The 14315-nt window shown below is 47.9% G+C and overlaps 2 protein-coding genes across 3 annotated transcripts in view; one reads left to right on the top strand and one right to left on the bottom strand.

The window, feature by feature from the left end:
- LOC125956136 (uncharacterized) overlaps positions 1-14315 on the top strand; it is a 111064-nt gene that overhangs the window by 14439 nt on the left and 82310 nt on the right. The window lies entirely within an intron of this gene.
- On the bottom strand, positions 5140-7769 carry LOC125956168 (pupal cuticle protein 36a-like). 2 transcript variants are annotated; one of them, XM_049687780.1, is made up of 4 exons: positions 7575-7769; positions 7061-7509; positions 5748-5960; positions 5140-5680 (listed from the first exon to the last, which is right to left on the bottom strand). In XM_049687780.1, exons 1-4 carry the CDS (start codon positions 7590-7592, stop codon positions 5353-5355), a joined length of 1008 nt encoding a protein of 335 aa, XP_049543737.1. In that variant the 5' UTR covers positions 7593-7769; the 3' UTR covers positions 5140-5352. The 2 variants fall into 2 exon arrangements, with proteins under 2 accessions (XP_049543737.1, XP_049543738.1); XM_049687781.1 differs by having other exon boundaries at positions 7581-7769.

The following is a 14315-nucleotide window of genomic DNA, read 5'->3' as shown; positions in this document are numbered from 1 at the left end:
GTTCTCCAATATGAATAATGGACTCTTTGGGTTTTCCACCGGTGGTGGGTGGGGGTTAAGGAAAAACACCTTTCTTTTTATCTCTAATCTTTCTATTTCTGCAGAAGAGACTACAAGAAGCGATCAAATCAGATGAAAGTGGTCAATCGAAAGGGCAAAGTTTAGGCAATTGATTCTTTTTGTTGCTCACCGCTCGCCTTAGCTGACGCTCGTCTTATGAACCCGGTCCGTGTCTAGTCTGTCGTGTGTGTGTGTATGTGTGTGCATCGTATGCGTGTCCATCGGGAGTACATTTTCATTTTCCCACAAACCACAATACGGTTGGATAGAGAAGTTTGGTCGTTATCAAAAAACAAAAAAAAACGATGAAGCACCATCGCTTGTCGCTTGCGGTGTCAGAACAGAGACCTCTCTCCACTCACAATATTCGTTAATGGAAAAGTGAGCCCTTCCCATGGACCGGTGGCACCATAAATCATGGTGCGCGCAATGCTCGCTCGGTACAACGGTAACCTGTTCTGTTCTGGTGTGGTCGTCTTCGTCTTCGAGATCCAAGACGGCTGCAGCACCGCCTCCCTTGTTCGGTTTCCGGTTTCCTAGCGGTTGGTGGTGCGCGCTTTTGGTGTCCATAATAAATCCATCAGCGAAGCTTTGCTCAGATCATTACTCTCTTAACCTCTCGCGGGGCCACCGCCATGGGGCCACTTGTGCACGTACTCGCGTGGTCGCGTCTGCTGCTGCTGCTGTCGAGTTATCCCGACATGCGACCACACAGTTCGGTCGTAGGTGAGTTTGTAGCGATAACCGTGTGTGTGTGTATTACCGGGATCCGTCCCGGTGGACCGACGGTGGAGGATAAGTTTAGTTTTTCTAATTTCCTTCCCCGTTTGCACCTGACCAGAGGTTTTTCTTCCTGTTCCTTCCTGGTAGGCACTCCAGATCGAACTTTCTTATGTTTGCCATGTGGTGCGAGCGTGAGAAAAAGTGTTGCCCACCACAAACCCACTACCCTTCCGACCGGTTTGACGCCGGTCGAGCGGCCGGTCCGATTGTCCGAGGTGAAATGCCGGTAATTGATATGGCAGTATCACGCAAATGTGATTACTTTGTTGCCTCGGCTCGGACCAGGTGGCGCTACCGGACGGTGCACGGCCGGACGAGGTCATAAATTAGTCCAAAGTCTGCGCCATCAGAAGCAAGAAGGCCGAAGGAGCACCACGAGCAGCAGCAGAAGTAACTGCAATTGAACGGAATCAGTCGCTCCGAATTGTTTCGCCTTTGAAGATTGGGTCATCTCGATAGGGAATGTGGTTAGCATCGAAAATGACCGGGCGGGTACAGGTCATAGTTCCAAAAAAACACACACCATACACCCGATCACCAGTGACCAGATTCCATAATGGTCACCTCGGTGCTCTGTATAGTGTCGTGATGGAAGTCACAACCGTCTCAGAACCAATTTGTTATTATCTAGTTGTTTGACATATTCTAGGACAATCGATAACCGTTCCGACTACTTCGGAAGCCGCGAGACCATCCATCCATCTTCCCGACCTTTTTTGTGTGCTGCGCTGCTGTGGCGGTGGTTTTTTATTTTCTTTTCTGACGCCACTTGCTACTGCACAGAGCGTACTGACCACATGGCCACAATGTAGCGTCATCGCTGGTGGTGGTGGTAGTGTTGTTCTTGGTTGGCATTCGTTTAGGTGCAACAAAGTTTTCACGCTGGCCAGCAGCAGCAGCAGCAGTGGCAGCAACGTGGTCATAAATCGTACCTCGAAGATGACTTCGACTTCCACGACGTGTTTCCGCGTGAGCACCGCGACCGCCGGTTGGTTTATTGAATTTGTCGGTGTTTCGTTTTGTGGGTTCGCTGAAAAGCTCTCGTGCTTTTCTGTTATCGCCGGAGAGTTTCTTTCTTTTGTTGTTGTAGCAGAAAGTTATAACTATAGCTTGTAATTGGTTCTACTAATAAGAAGAGCAATTAATTTATTGTTTGTAATTAAATGTGACATTATGATATGTAGACTGGTGTAGAAAACAATGGAATCTATTTAAATTCCAAAGGCAATGAGGCTAGTACATTCTTTGGCACAATACAAATTGAGTGAAATTCGATATAAGCTTCTTACTTGCGATATTAACAACTAGTTACTTACTTAGCAATCTGTTGCTAAAACTGGCAAACGGTCTTGATCTAGTGAGGATCTTATACAAATTGAAAACCCTACCGTTAAGTTCGTCAAACAATCAACTCTTGAAATCAATGCTGATACCGATGCTCCATCTTAAGGGGGGGCTTCGGTATTTTATTTTATTTCTTCGCATTTACTTTTTACATTTTTTAATGAGTGCTTATTCTTTCAAGAGTACTGTGTAAAATTTTGGGATCAATCGTAGCAAAACTGACAAAGATATGGATTTTCGAAAATCCGCCTTTCATACAAGGCTCAAAGCATCTAAGGCTCAAAACTACTGGACCGATCGATTTGAAATTTTGAACACTTAATCTGCACACTATTTGCTAGTGCTGCACTATAAAAATTGTTAGTAATTTTTTTTTAAATAATTTTTTAATTATGTAAAGTATCGTTTTTTGAGGCAATATCGAAAAAAGCATCACTTTTTCAACTTCAAAAATCTGCCAAAAATCGAAAAATAGAAAATTTAACAAAAACTCGACGGGGCTACCTGGATAAACTTATAATCTAACAAAAGAACATTGATTTGTGTATTTCTGATGACTTGGCACGTGGCTACGATGGGCACCGCAAAAAGTACATTTTTGCAAACTTGCCTTTCTAGATTGGATGCCATGAACGTAGTTTTGATCAAATTTTCCCCAAAATAGAACCAAATATTCTTGAAAAGTTATAGTTTAAAATGACATTCACTTGAAACAATTAAGTGGAATGGTTTTTTCACTAAAAATCGTCAAAAATAAGCCTTTTTTGGACCCGAAATAACCAAAGCCCCCTCCTTAATCTAGATCTTCTATGCTCTCTCGGTTTATCCGGAAAGCTGAAGAATACTTTACCGGTTCGATCGTCTTTTGCTATTTTTATGACAGGCTTAGCTGGCGGAGTGCCATGTGCTGTGCGATAATGACAGCTTCAAATATCGCTTTTTTAAATATCTAAGAAAGGACAAACCGTATGTTCTATACTTTGCTTATAAGAACGATCATTTGTCGAAATATATCTCAGTTACAGGATGTGTCAGTTTCTCTATAATCTCTCCTAACATATCGTGCAAAACAGTATTATAACCATGAGTCCTGACACTAGCAGAATTCTGGCCAAATGAAACTATTCCTAATGTTGTCATTAATTTGACTAACTTTTCTTGAATTTTAAGGAAGAGTTTTGCTCAGCGGTGGCAATAATTGAAGCGTTTCTAACAAATTTAAGGTCTTAAATTGTTTGTCTTACGTTATCGCCCTAGAACATCATTGGGTACGTTGGGTGTAAAACACGCTAAACGTCTGTTTTAAAAGGAAACTGACTACTTTTCACGAATTCAGATAAGTGATCCTCGTTAGATTTGCACCAAGGTCCCTTAGTCCTTGCACTTGCAGTTCTAGTCTCGTAAAGTTTTATAACTGAACTGAACTTATAATACTCTCGACCACTTTCTAAGTAAGGTCCCCCGCATAAAGCACTGTTTATGCTAGGCCAAATTGCTGGTGAGCTATTTATGACACACTACAATCGATCAGCAACAAAAGTCAATAAATCAATCAAGCTACCAACCGCTCGCTGCGCGCTGCGGCTGCGAAAGAGAACGGCGTTGCACTTGACTGTCAACCTAACGCGCCCCCAAACCTGCCCCAGCGCATTGCTTTGTTTGTAGCACCTTGCCATTGATACATTCGAGTGCAGCTGTATTTTATCACCCATCAGCAGAGCGCGCCCTATCGCATACGCGATCGCGATTCGGGGTCGGAGTCATCATTGGCCGAAGTAATGACAAGTAAGTGGACGCTGGAAACGATCCTCGCTCCACTTCCGTCTCGTCAATCCACTCTCGCTGAAACAATTCTAAATTCCAGAACCGTAGCGATCGACGCATGACGTCGTGCGGAACGTGCGGCCAATCGCCTTACAAGAAGACGAAGAAGAAGTCAATCTTATCGGACCACCGCGGTCGGTGTACCGGGGTGTTTTGCACCGACGCCACCGGGCGCATCGTAAATATTTTTCACAACATAAATTATGATAATTATGGACCGTGCTTTGATTTATCGCTCGCTACCGCTACCGCGCTACCTGCTACTCCAACCGACTCCCCTTTTCCTTTAAATCGTCTCTTTCGGAAGGGGCGTTGGGCGGCCAAGTGCATAAAGCAGCACTTCGACAGTGTCGGAACGTGTGCGAGTACCGTGTTTTTGGATTAGATGTAGGAGGAGTAGAATGAGGAGTAGAAGAAGGAGGAGCAGCAGAACGCACTATGGAGTATTGGCGCGTATTTGCATAATGAAATTGATGCGACTGGCGAATGACCTCCTGGAAATGGAACCAACATAGTACAGCTGCGGGGCCCTCTACCCATCAGCCAGCTGTCGAGGTGAAGGGTCATGGCGTGCGATGGTCACAAAGGCCCATTATCTGTGAAGTTGGGTTCGAAAGGTGTAGGTGGAGGAAACCCCCAAAAGCTCTTCCACAATGCAGCAGCTGTATGGGCACAGTTTTGCAACAAGATTTGTTTGCAAGCCCTTGCCCACTGTGTGCCACTTATACAGCCCCTATGGAGGGTGCCGGAGAAACGGAGACGAGCGGAAGTATCGTGGTATCGTGTGCCGGTTTGGGCCCCATGCACCCGGCGGTTTGACACACAGTGCAAAAGAACAATGACGAATGTCATGGACATGTTCTTGACTTTTAGAATTTGGCTTTCGTGACTAGTGCTGCTAGTGCCTCTATCGCTCATCGCGGCATCGGCTCCATTTGGGTGACCATTCTGATCGGATCGGAATTACCTATTTACCGATTGAGGAACAGCGTTACTCTACGAGGTCACTCGGAAACAGAGACAGACTCGCGTGCCGGTGACGTTCGGATAAGAGATCAAGGTTGTACTTCCATGTCCCGAAAGGGCTGCAGGAGGGTTAGGCAAATCAGGGCAAAGTCAGTAGCGGATGTAGGATGATTGTGAAGGTAGTGGCCACTTCCGGGTCGGTTACCTTCGTTTATTATTGGCATGTCATTGTCATCGTTTGTGTGTTGTTGGCAGGCAGGACTAACGGCTCGAATAAATACTGAAATCGATGAAAGTAATGGTTGTTTTGTTTTGCACACTGGCACTCTCTCTCTCTCTCTCTCTCTCTCTCTCTATCTCTCGCTCTATCAGTGCCTAGTAGGTGTAGCCGGTGTTAGGGTTGAAGCCCTGCTGCCGCTTGTTCGGTGGCAGATACTGATTAGCTGGTGCTGATGGGTAGCCCTGGATGGCGTTCGGTGAGCTAGAGTGGAACTGAGGAGACTGCTGCTGGTACTGCGGTTGCTGATACTGTGGTTGAGGCTGCTGTGGTTGTTGGTACGAGGGCTGCTGGGACTGCGGATAGTACTGCTGTGGCTGCTGCTGAGGAGGACCGTACTGCTGACCGGGTTGTCCATCCTGGTAGGCCGGGTTCTTTGGCCGTGCGGCCGCTTCGGCATGCAGACGTGCGTGCAGATCGTACGCTCTGCAGCAAAGGAGATGAGTGAGATTAGGACGCGGGAAAACGGATTGACACAGCTAGTGGTACTTACTCCTGCAGCGCTGGTGGCAGTGGTGGTGGCGTTGGCAGATGATCCCCGACGGGCTGGAAACCGTTTGCGTCGGCCTTGTATTGGACGCTGTACTGTTGGCCATCGGGTGCCGTGTAGGAGTAGCCACCCGAGACTACCTGTTCCGATTTTTCCGGTCCCAAGTTACGCAGGAAACCCTCCTCCTGGTGCTGGATGCCGTTACCAGTGGCGTAACTGTAATGGGCAGAAGTGGAGAGACGGATATATTGACATGATCACTCGGTAATTGCGTTTCGATGCATTTGTAGATGCCTTAAACTGTAATATGACAAGCAATGTCCGTGGATTGTGTTAGTGATTCCTCAAAGTTTCTAAAGTGCTAGAACTGTTTTGTTCTTCTTGTACTTCCATCTTCAAACATTTTTATACCAAACACTGTAATTGTTCTAACATGTTTGATAAGACACTAAACATAATGTCCAGGAGTGAAGAGAAGGACACATAAATGATTTCCTAGATGCCTCAAATTATAATACGACCGGAAAAGCATTCTTCTTACATAAGACTCGAAGAAAAATCTTGCCGTAGATTCCTCAAAATTTCTAAAGTAGTAGAACTCTTCTTTCTTGTAGTTCAAGTTCCATCATTCCTTATAACAGAAGTCACAGCCAGCTAGAGCTTTCTGTTTGAATGTACTTGGATCACTTGGATCTTTTCAAACAATTCCGTGGAATCCACATAAACCAACTGAGAGCTCACAAAGTATTAGCGAAAGCCGTCAAATGTCGTGTGAGTTCTTCAGCAAAATTCTTTAACAATTAATATGTCGGTCAAGTACACCAAACGGTAGACTTTGTAGTAACACTTATTAGACTTTGTTGTAGCACTAGTCGATGTAGTAACATTCTTAACACATTGGCATCTTACTAACACCATTTCCAACCAACTTTAAAGTACAACGATCGGAACCTGGTTCCATCTTTAATCCATTTAGACACTTTCTTGCACAGATGTGGGCTGCGGGCTGGCCGGTTCCTGTAGTTGCACGTTTTGGCAACACCGTTTGCTTACTATCGCACCACCAACCATTGAACTTTTGAACCGCAGTAGTAGGCACCACGAAACATTCTTCACTGCGCTGTAGTAATGGCTAGCCAGTCATCGGGCCACCCGTATCTCACTCGTTACACCCGATGAGCTCATCGGGTGATTAATTAGTCACAGGTTCCGTAATGCACTCGCTTTTGCTGATAGTATCGTGACCCCCTTTGACCCAGCACGCAATTACTTCCACGCCCCCCGCCCCACCAAGTGCGGTATGCGGCCATACTTACTCGAATCGATAGCTGCCATCACCGTTGTTAACGTTCTCGTAGCGCAGGATCGGGATCGGTGTCGTCTGCTGGTAGTTGTTGCCCGGGAAGTTTCCGGCCGACGGTCCACCACTCTGTGGCTGTAGGGCGTTGCTTACACCACCACCGTAGCCGCCGCCAGGTTGCTGTTGCGGGTTGTACGGTGCACCGAATCCTTGCTGTGGTCCACGCTGACCACCGAGTGGAGCTACGGAGGGGTAACCGCCCTGGAAGCCCTGCTGCTGCTGCTGCTGGCCACCAGCCGTCGGTGGAAGATACTGGCTGGCCGGGGAACCGAACTGCTGCCGGGGAGCATTCAGCACATTACCATCACCGCCTCCTCCCTGGTAGGAGGCTGCCGGTGCCGGTGCACCGTAGAGGTTATCGAGCCGGGCAGCACTGGCCAGGCCACACAGGAGCAGGACAAGGGCCTGTTTCCGGAATAGAAGCAGAACGGTTATAAAAGGGATCCATTGCGGCCATTCCACAGCATTACCTTTACCTTGTGCATCATGGTTATGCGTACAGGACACTTGGTTTCGTGCGACAGGATATGTCGGATGATGTGTTCGTGCTATTTCGGGGCACTTTTCGCCAAAAACAATACAAAATCCGGGCTATTCCGACCACGGGCCAACACGACACGGGTGTCGTCGTGGGGAGCAGAGGACGAGCTTCGAGCTTCGATGAGCGATCGAATTGAACTGATGCCGTTGAGAGGATGAGTTGCGGTTTTATATAACCAAGCATCAGTGCGGATTCTAACACCCCCTCCGGATGATGATGATGCAGGTGGATGGAGAGGATGGTGATGCTGATGATCATGATGGCGAAGATGATGATGATGATGTCGATCGGCTTCTCGCACAGGGCGGAGGGAGGCCGAAGAAGGTACTTGGGCAGTGGTGGTGGTGGTTGTTGTCGTCGTCATCATCGTCGTTGTCGTCGTCGTCGTCGTCGTCGACCATTCCGAGCTGCCTTTGGCTGACGAGACACCCCCATCATTGGCCACCGAAACTGGCCGCACGCGTACCTGTGGCGAGTGCCAGTGAAGGTGAAGAGCCCGAGTAACAACGCACCGTGCGCAGCGAACGAGTGGAGCGTTCTACGCGTTGCCAATGTCCGCACACACCATCACCACCATCACGACCGGGGGTGCTGTCTGTCTTTGGCGTAAGCGTGCCTAGACAGCGGCGTACGGACCAGACTAGCCCCTGGGCACAACCCGGGTCCTAACAATGGCAGGTTGATTCTCAAGACATCATCATTACCCGCTTGTATGTGTGTTTTTGTTGCTAGTGGCGATCGATCGGATCGGTAGTAGCCGTGATCGCTACCCGTGATCGTTCCGGTTGAACGTCATCGATGATAATCGAGTCCCCCGGGCCGATCCGTGTGTGTGTATGCCAAGTACTACTACTACTACGGCCTGGCCTGGCGGCTAGAAATTTGGTTCGATCGATGAGCTACTACCGATGAGCCGGCCTCGGTTACGTACGGATTGTACCACGGTTTTGCGTACGCCGCAAGGTGCCAAAGGTACATTCACTTTTCACGACGAAGACGTTACCGCCGTCAATCTCACTTTTTGGAGCCCTCTCGCGGCGGCATTTGGCGTCGTCGTCGTCGTCGTCGTCGTCATCGCCGGCACGAACTAATCGGTGGCGCCCTTGCGGAATTAGGTTTTTGTTTTCCGAAACCAGCCCGGGGAGTTACTCGCACACAGATTCGATTCGGGTTTGAGGTGAAATTAGTAGAGGAGCTGGCTAGCTAGACGATCAAATAGACAGATCAAATAGCCGAAATGGCTGTGTGTCCAGTGCGATTGATGAGCTTTTTTTGTCTTCTCTTCGGTGGCACAGTGCTAGTGCAGTGTTGTTACGCCTCCTCGCTATTACTAAGGTTAGAATGATGCTCTTTAGAGGTTATTGATTCCATTAGTAAATTAGTGTGTGAAGGCTACCGTTTTGCCAAAACCACAAATTGCTGGGCACGTAATGGGCCCCGGGCGCAGATAATGATGTATTAAGGCGAGGCTTCTCTCTCTCTCTCTTTCTCTCTCTATCTGTGGGACGTTTTGTTGTGGTTTCGGGCGGTTTGGCCACTGCGGGGGGTTTTGGGATAGTTACCTGAACTGCTGAAGCTGCTAGGTGTGATTAATAATAAGATTGCATCAATCAGTAAAAATAGCGCGCTGGTGCTGGTGAAGCGTTTGTTACTAACGCTGTGGCTGCTGCTGCTCAATCGAGCCGTCAATTAGTAGACAGTGACAATTCAATTAAGTGTCAATTCAAAGACAAATACACTTTGTTGCAACCATCCGCCGATATTGTTCATTAGGTTTGTGTCTCTTTTTTATGGAATTCAATTCGTATTTTATACCCTTATGTAATTTTTATTGTGTTTTACAGATTAAATCCGTGCAATCTTTCTTTTTGATCCCTCGTTTAGATTATAACGATTTATTGAATAATATAGTGCAGCCCCTGATAAATTGTGGAGTTAGAGGTTTGACTTTTTTAAGGTTCTTCAATGAATGTTGAACCATAACCGTCAAATCAGCGGTAATGGTTGCCAGAATGTTACATGATACCGTTTGTTAGAGCAGCTCTCCAATTAAGCACCATTTATTCCTCATTTTTAAACATGACATCTTTTCTAAACAAACGAACACCAAACTAAAGAAAAAAAATCTTTATTGTCATCACTTTATGGACCTATCGGTATGTATTGGACGCGAAAAAACAGATATAACCGGAATAGTATAATGCTAAAAAGCTTATTTCTCAAATGACACGAAAAGAGGGATATCTTGTCGAATTCATTATCAACAATTGAAACACTTCCTGTGTTTCTAATGTATTTTCGGGATTCATATTCACTCACTTTTGATGAAACCACAAGAGATTCTTCTGCATATCAACCAGAAAGCAAACGCCTGAACCCTTGAAGAAGGTAATCCTGATGGATTCCTCAGTACACCTCACGAGGATGCTGCCGCGAAAGGTAATAGCATTCCCGGTGTAACATTTGCAAAACAGCTCCTCCCCTGAGTCGTAACCGTGCGCGCAGCATTAACATTGAAATCAAAGCCAAGCCTGTTTAGAATAAATTTTCATTCCCTATCAATTGCTACAAATAGTGGAACATTGCCACCTTCCGATAGCGGTACTCGACGACGAGCAACAGTAGTACGTATTATGACCTCCGATCGAATATAAATCTGATCCACGTACTAACGGCCCTACTTCGTACTAGCGAATGGTTGCCAAGAGGCACACAGACACACCTCTGGTCTCTAGAAAACACTGCACACGCGAATGGTAATCGGTATAAGGCGCCCATTTTTAAGGAGGTAGAGTACGATATGTGCAACAACAGAGCAGACGTGATCCTTCGTCGTGCATCGAATTGTCGATAAATATTTATCAAAAAAAAAAAAACCCGCGTCCTGAGAGAAAACAGGGAGAATATTTTAAGCATATTCCATTCGAATCCTCGGACTCGGACTGCGCCGCGGTAAGTCCAGCTGTGGCATGTTGCTTCACAGGAAGACAACATCACGTTCTGTACGACGACGGCGACAACGAATGGGAATCGCTACCCCCGATACACAGACCCACACACCTGCTGCAATACCTGCGCGCAGCGCGAAAAGGACGCGAAAATAAGGAATTTGTGTTGCGAGGGTTGCTGGGATGGCCCGGTCTGGTGTGCGGCCTGGTGTGCGGCCGGGTGTGAATCTCTTATTCTCTTATAATGCGGCGAAATTTATGGCCCTCGGTATAGCACGATCTTTGCACTCCGTCTCAGCGTGTCGTCCATCTAGCAGGCGCATCTAGCGTTAGAACATTCTGCCTGGCAGCCTGGTGGCGGGTGTGAAAATGTGTTTTGCCAGGATGGGTAAGCTACGGCAATCGTTTCTACATCGGGAGACGCCGGAGAGATGCCGTTCATCTTTGTGCCCGGAGATGGAAAACCGTCGGAAGAATACGGACGAGCGGACATTGTGTACGGCGAGGCGAGGGTGAGGGACGCCAGGAAGTTTGCTTGATGAAGAAAGTAATAATTTATGTATGAGTTATGAATTCGTAAACCATAAATACGGTAGTAGCGTACGGTTTGGCGAGAACTGCTGTTCAGACGCACTCGGTGGCCGTTCGGTGTGCAGCAGTTCATTGGAATACGAGGGTAAAGGGAACGTGCAGCACTCGTCGTCGGTGCCGAAGAATCGAATCACATCGCCAGATCGTCCTGTCTAATCGAAACCTGTCAGACGCGAAGTGCTATCGATAAAGCATTCCCCCAAAAATTGGTCGCCATTTTTTTCGTGTCTATGGCGTGTGGCGTGCCCGTGTGTGGCCACAACCTCGACTGAAACAAATGGTGCTAATCAGCGAACACGCACACGCACACACGCACGCAGGGCAGGCAATTGGTTTTGTCTTTTGTCGGAACACAAGTACCCAGGAAGTGGAGGTCGGTCGGTCGGCTATCTGTTGACGGCTCCACAAGCACATGAATGTATTTCTCGCCAGAAGCTGGCCTCCGTCACCGTATGATCACTGGTACTGGTAGATTAAGCGGACCTCTAGATTAATGACCGCATATGAGATGGTACCGGCGCGTCGTGGTGTCAGACGAGACGTCATCATGGTCATTGTGGGCGAGCGTAACGTCGTGTAACATTCCAAGTAGCAGTAGTGTAATCATTGCTCCCTCGCGTGGGGATGGGGGGTCTCGCTGAACCACAAAAACCTGTACCGATCTGTCACTGACAGCGACCGTCGAGGGTTTTTGCACTTGACGCACTCAACTACACACAATAATGTGTGCCGGTTTGTGACAGATCTGGATACCGGATCTCATACATGTTAGTTACCTTACTTGGCAAACGTAGCCTCTTCTCCATACAATCACCTTAATTTGTTGAAAAATTGTTAATTGACCTTTGGCGAGTGAACTTTGTGTATGTTGTGCACAAGATTAGCCTGGCCTGGGGCACATACGGGCTACCTTGGGCTGGCCTAGGCCCAGCCTTAAGTGTGGCAAGATGCCACACCACCACCGGACATCGTGGCGTCCGGATATCTCCAACCTCAGTTGGTTCACCTTTTCGCCACCGAGTCGCGAGTAATTATTATAATTTACTGACTAGATCTCATCCTCTCGGTTCTCGATCTAGATTTAATTTTGCAAATGACCAACTCCTCCGCGATGCGCGCGATCGCATCACTAGACGTCATTAGAACCCCCGTTGCCCCGACTGCAACTGCACGCAATGGTTCAGTAGAAAGGAAACGGCATTCACATTTGCGTGCCAGTTATGCCGATGCCGTTGACGTCGCCGCATCTTGAAAGCTAATTTTTCTCGACTTTCAACTCCAACGACACCAGCTTTGGCTTGCTGCGGCCTAGGTCTATGGGGATGGAAGACGACGATTATGCACAACTGTCACCTCGTCGATGGCGCGCGGCCGGAGAAGGTGACTTCAGACGAATCATTTGGGTGAACCAAATGTCAAGGTCCCCTTTCTCTTCCCTACCGGCCTTCCAGGCGCGATCGCGGCCTTGAGTAGAGCGCCCTCCCTGGCCCCGGCCCTAGCAGTAAAGTAGGTGCGTGGGGCTTTGGTGTGTGCAAAACTCGATCGTTGGCAGCGACGCGGTGTTTATCATAAGAAAAGGAGATGAACCTTCACCATCTTCAGTCCAGGTGATCGCGCAGACTGATCTGCATCGATCATTCAACGGTTCGTCGTCACGACCGACGGCGGCAGCGGTACCTCTTGCCATTCACCGGCAAGCATCGTCGAGGGTGAAGCATCGTCGATCGGTGTCGAGAGGACGCTTCAGGTGCTCGCGTACTTCAACGGCGGGCAAGAGGAAGCAGCTGCTTCGCAGCTCGTTGCCGTTGAGATCGTTTCCGATTTGCATTCCGGTCTGGGAAGGCGTTTGGCGTGTGCTAATTTGAAGGTTCCGAATACCTTTACCGTTTCCGGTTGTCCATTCTCTTCCCAGCGCGGTGGTGTTTGGTTCATTTTTGGATGATAGAGTAACTCTTCAGATCGACGACGTCGATGAGCGTCCATTTTCCGGGTGATTTGCTGTTCGTCTTTTGGTCTTTTCGAGGAAAAGTTGTAGATCAGCGTATCTTCTAGGCCATCGCTGCCGTAACACGATTGTTGGGGGAAAAACTCAACCCCAAAAACAAACCTTCATCACTCACATCACGCTCTGTGAACCTTATATTGAACCTGACAGTCGCTTGGTTTATGCAAATCCGGAAGGGTAACTTTTGGTCACCTCCCTTGAATTCTGTTCTGTCCTGTCCATTCTCCTCTACTAGACCATATAGAACCACGTTGAGAGCGTGTTTTGGGATCGCCAGAAACGAAATTAAGATTTAAGAAAGTTTTTCAATGACGTGACCATTGGTTCCGAGGGCGTTCACATTGAGGATGACGACGATTTTCATATCACCCCCTCATGACCTTCTGACTTGAGGACCATTTGGTGACGATTAGCATAAGAATGCGTTTGATGTGATGTTCGCCAGAAAGGTTACGGGGAAAAAGGTTGAAACAATTAGCCCTCCCGCAACAAACGCAAAAGGTGCGTCACCGAACCGAACGTAACGTGTTTGCAGTGTTGTGAAGTGTGAACACAGGATTACTTCATGGCATAGGCCATTCGCACATACAAGCACCCATTGATGGCCCTTTTCACAAAAAGTAGATCAAAAAGTTGATGAATGTTCCTGAATGTTAATTTTAATATTGTCACAAATTCATCCCCCCGCCCTACCAGGGCTTTCGGGTTCGGGTTCGACGTAGCAGGTTGTCGCAGTACCCGGAGGTTCAGTATCGACATGTGACGGTGGTGTCGGGCCCCAAAAAAGCGACCTGGGGAACGATAATCTGCATGGCCATTAAAATTTGTAGTGGCACGTGGTTTTTTACTGCCGGCCATTTTCCGCCGAGCCGAGCCGAGCCAAGCTAATGGAGTGTTTCACGGGGACGCGGTTTACATGGAGTGGAGTTGAGAGTGTTGCCAATGGTATCAAACCGTCCCCCCCTTCTCTTGCGCCTGGATGCGACAACAGATGCGTCGGATCATTGCGTAGAACGACGACGTCAACAACAAACCGCGATTGGCCCTCACAGCAAAAGCAGCGCCCCTCAGGACCCTTGCATGGAAGTAAATCCATCGCGTATGAGCATCGCTTCACTGCACGTAA

Source organism: Anopheles darlingi, chromosome 3 (assembly GCF_943734745.1).
Source record: "Anopheles darlingi chromosome 3, idAnoDarlMG_H_01, whole genome shotgun sequence".
Classification (NCBI taxonomy): Eukaryota; Metazoa; Arthropoda; class Insecta; order Diptera; family Culicidae; genus Anopheles; species Anopheles darlingi.
This window is presented reverse-complemented; position numbering and strand designations above follow the sequence as displayed.

Excerpts from the sequence above, each read along its gene's own strand:
- LOC125956168 (XM_049687780.1), bottom strand. Across the intron at positions 5,961-7,060 it reads GATGGCAGCTATCGATTCGA|TTACGCCACTGGTAACGGCA; the intron begins GTAAGTATGGCC and ends TGCCCATTACAG. Across the intron at positions 5,681-5,747 it reads CTGCCACCAGCGCTGCAGGA|AGCGTACGATCTGCACGCAC; the intron begins GTAAGTACCACT and ends CCTTTGCTGCAG.